Raw genomic sequence first — 4443 nt, 5'->3', positions numbered from 1 at the left:
TCGTATGGACGTGAATGGATGGAATGGGAATGGTAAATTATTAATCAATAAAAGAATACGTTGATTATCACCAATATTATCATAATTAATATTGATTACAACAAAATATACAAATTAACCATCCCTAAGGGCACGTACAAAGGTTGCTATTTGTTGTCTCTCTCGCGTCTCTCTCACAAATAAATTGCTGACATGGATGAGAGAGAGGGTAGGAGAGAGAATACCTGTTGTTTTGCATGCAGCCGGCTGGAGAGACGATTCTTGCCGAGAAAAAAGCGGGGAGACAGCGAAATCTTAGCTTTGCACGCTCTTCGTCTCTGCGTAGAGTCAGCTAGCAGATCAAATGTGCTACGGCGAAAAATACAGAGCGTTGGAGCGGGAACATTCAGCAAGAGAGCGCGAAATCGAGGACCAAATCCCCGGTGTTAGCCTGCCTGCAGATCCCCGGCGGCTCGCCCATCTTCAAGAACCCAACGTCGGCGGTCGGTGGCCTACTTCTAGCACCCGGCGTCGGCGGCCTGCTTCAAGCTATAGGGCGGTCACCGTTTAGCCAGTCTCCGTCGTTGTCACCTTCATTCGAGTGCCTGGCAGCGGCGCCCCCTCAGATCCAGTGACCCCCGGCGTCGTGCTCGTTCCAGTGCACGGTGGCGGCGTCCCCTTCATCCAGCTCCAGCGGAGGTGCCCCCTTCGTCTAGCTCCATCGGCAGCCACCGGTAAGCTCGCCCCCGTCAGGATAGTGCATTAGTGCTGATTGTTGCTGCATCTGGACTGCTCGTCGGTGCAGTACTGACCGCTGGATCTTGTCTACCTCTGCGCTACTGCCATGGTGATGCACTGCTGCTGACTGCTGCTGCATCTGCATCTTGTCTGCACTGCTGCCATGGTGCTACATTGCTGCTGGCTGCTGCTGCTTCTTGTCCGCTAGTCTCAACTATTGGAGTCTTGGTGAGTACTGATCTACTGACCTTAAACTCTGAATCATCCCAAATCTTAATTTTGGTACATAGATAAATTGGTTTATCGTTTTATCTACTCTGTGAATGTGCACTAAATTTATTTTTTTCTCTAGTCTTTACATCTTGTATGCTATGTGATATTTGATAGGTTTATCTGATATTTTAATTTTTCAATCCATGTCTTCAGCAAATCGAATTAAAAAAAATATGATTATGGCCATAATAAGCATCAGAAAAAAGGAGAATAGAAGAATCAGAAGGTCCATATGGTGATCAAACACTAAGCTATCAAATATATAATACAGTCCAAAGTAGTTTCATTTTATTTTCATCAATTAATTTAGTGCTATGTCAAGATTTTGTTAAGATTTTGCACAGGACCTCCAAATTTTACGGCACAGCCCTGCCCGTCATCCCTGCCCCTGCACATTGTCATGCGATTCATGGATGGTGGACAGAAGGACCAATCGGAGGTTCAGTCTTCCCCCACCAGTGCCGGCACTGCCTTTCCTCCCAGAGCAAATTTTTATCCCTTCTCTCCATCTTGGATACTTACAACCATTAATGGCAACCATGTCAGTAGCTCTAGCTCTCCTACAATCATACCTACCGATAGGAGCTCAAATCATCGTAACATACAGGATATGCCTTCTCCGTATTCACACATGCAGAATTGGTACGCACACTGATTTTTTTTCATACACATCTTACATACTTTGTAATTGTATATTGATTCCATAAGACATTTAGAGACAAGTTTGTATTTTACTTCATGTAAATAATGATTTGTTGTTATATCCTGGTTTAGATATGTAATAATGTCAATTGTATCCTAGTTCGGCTAATGTCTAAAAAACTGAAATTTGTTTATTTCAGGGGAAATGGTACACACCCACCTGGAGGATTTATGAGCTACTTCCAGCCTAATATGTCTCAAAATTTTCATTTTGTGGGCGCACATGCGCAGTTCGCTCCAGTCAATTGTAATGATTCTTCACCACTGCTAGCGGAGACGGCCACGCCACCCAGACGTCATGTGAACCAAAACCCCATCAGTGTTGACAGTGATGATGACACCGATGTTGTTCGTACCAAATCAAAGCTAAATTGGTTACAAGTAGAGGATGTTAGACTAGTGAGTTACCATTTCATATTTACTTCTTGTACATTGTGAGTTTGGCTGCACAACTCTAATATAATTTTGTATTTTTTGTAGGTGAGCGCTTGGTTGAACAATTCAATGGACCCAATTAATGGCAATGATAAGAAGGCTGAAAAATATTGGGGAGATGTTGCCAAGGAGTATAATAAAACCACAGAACAAAAGAGATGGAGAAACTCAAAACAAGCCAAGGAACGTTGGCACAAAATCAATGCTTGGTTAGATTTGTTCCAAGGGTGTTGGTTGAAGGCAAAGAGGACATATACCAGTGGTTATTCAGACCAAATGTGGATTGACATAGCACAAAAGTTCTACGCGGAAGAAAATCCAAAATTAGGACATTTCGTCCTAACAGAGGTATGGAAAATATGTCGTGATCAGCCTAAGTGGATTGCGTATAATGACGCATTGAAGAGATTTCGTAAAAGGAAGGCATCTGATAATAGAGAGCCAAGAGAGGAAGCATCAGCAAATACTGATTTTGAAGAACCACCACGGCCAATCGGCCAGAAGGCTGCTAAAAAGGCTGCACAAGAAAGTAAGGGGAAGTCAAAGGTTACTACCGATATTGATGATATAGAAAAGTTGGAGCAAGTTCAAGCTGATATTCAGACAAGGCGAATCAAAATGATGGAAATGCAAGACAAGTTGTCCGCCCGTCAGGTTAAGTCATCAAAGCTTTCACAAGTTGCTGCTCGAGAAAATAGATTAGCGGCAAAGGACAATAAGGAGGCCAAGATGCATGAGAAGGAATGCAAGATGTTCGATACCTACAGCCGTCTACTCACACAAGACACAACAAGTATGACCGCTGAAATTATAGCTGAACATGCCGCTGCCATAAGATGTTTGAGGAAGATCTTGTTTCCAGACTCCATTTGAGGTCAGTTCATATATGTTTTCATTAACAGTACTAACAGTGATATTGCATACCATGATTTGCTTTAGGTATTCAGTGAAAATTCTAATTTCCTGGTAAGCCATTACAAATTTGTATAGCTCAAATTTTTGTTTTTTGCTGTAGTAATACACTATTGGATCCATAGCTGATTAATTTTTATGGTTACCTGTAGGTGGTGCAGAGGATTATGGATGCCTTTAGGTGAGGTATTGAGTATTGAGTATTGACACATGCAGCTTAAAATTATCTTATATCTTAGTTCAATCTGAATTGTAATGAATTCTAGCCCTGTTCTTGGGTTATGGCTTACATAATATCGTATGACTGATTACAGGAGCAAACATATTGTTTCATTCAAAGTGAATTTCTTAGGATCTTGATTTTACTACATTATTATTTCTTAGCTACAAACTACTTTGATGTCTTTGGCACTGTTTGGCACACCAGCTTAGTTAGTTAACTAAGCTACTCTCGTTTTCCGCACGCACGCTTCCCGAACTGCTAAATGGTGTATTTTTTACAAATATTTTCTATAGAAAAGTTGTTTTAAAAAATCATATTAATCTATTTCATTTTTTATAATTAATAATTAATTAATCATGTACTAATCTATTACTACGTTTTCCATGTCAGGGTATAAGTTAACTTATGCCCTACCGCCGAACATGGCCTTAGTCCAGCTGCTAGAATTTGTTTGTCCTTGATGGTTCAATGTTCTTAGCTAGAAGGTGACTTTAAAAATCTATGCAATTTATTTACTTTTGAAACAAAAGACTTGTACATTTATAATCACTGGACATTCGTAACATAGCTTCTCATCTGAGCAATTACTTATGGACCTGCTTATGTGTACCTCTGCTTTGCAGGAAGAGCAAAGAACCGCAAGCTTACTTTGGGATCATGCAGACTATAGACATCAACTTTTGTACATTTTAAATAAGTTTATTGATGTGAGAATCCATATTTTCTGGATGCAGATGTATGAAGATTCTTGCTATGTGAAAACTGATTTTCTACATACAGAACTGGTTTAAAATAATCTACCAACACATGAAAGAAAAAACATGATTTTGTGCTCAGTAATGGAGATTACAGAATATTCCAGTTGATATCTTGCAATGTGAATATATATATATATATATATATATATATATATATATATATATATATATATATATATATATATATGCAATCAGTGTGATTGAGATATATATCTTGCTGTGTGAAAATGATTTTGTTCCAAATTGATATCTCTTGGGCACAGTATTGTACGTTTTGCCGGTGGTATATATATATACATGGTTTTGATTTTGATGAAATGAAAGAAAAAAGATATTAGACATGTCAAGCCACACAGGGTCTTCTCACTCCGAGGACATTGCTGCCTCCGACCTCGACGACGCTGTTGCCGAGCTCGATGATGA

General features: G+C 39.8%; 1 protein-coding gene across 2 annotated transcripts; it reads left to right on the top strand.

The window, feature by feature from the left end:
- Positions 1-226: 226 nt before the first annotated feature.
- Positions 227-4117, top strand: LOC102722566 (glutathione S-transferase T3-like). 2 transcript variants are annotated; one of them, XM_015834917.2, is made up of 7 exons: positions 227-713; positions 926-945; positions 1335-1632; positions 1833-2091; positions 2173-3001; positions 3192-3220; positions 3886-4117. In XM_015834917.2, exons 3-5 carry the CDS (start codon positions 1391-1393, stop codon positions 2998-3000), a joined length of 1329 nt encoding a protein of 442 aa, XP_015690403.2. In that variant the 5' UTR covers positions 227-713; positions 926-945; positions 1335-1390; the 3' UTR covers position 3001; positions 3192-3220; positions 3886-4117. The 2 variants fall into 2 exon arrangements, with proteins under 2 accessions (XP_015690403.2, XP_015690404.2); XM_015834918.2 differs by lacking the exon at positions 227-713 and having other exon boundaries at positions 754-945; positions 3192-3225.
- Positions 4118-4443: the final 326 nt, after the last annotated feature.

This window comes from Oryza brachyantha, chromosome 3 (genome assembly GCF_000231095.2).
Source record: "Oryza brachyantha chromosome 3, ObraRS2, whole genome shotgun sequence".
Lineage (NCBI taxonomy): Eukaryota > Viridiplantae > Streptophyta > Magnoliopsida > Poales > Poaceae > Oryza > Oryza brachyantha.
The sequence above is the reverse complement of the archived record's forward strand: the minus strand, read 5'-3'. Positions and strand labels throughout refer to the sequence as shown.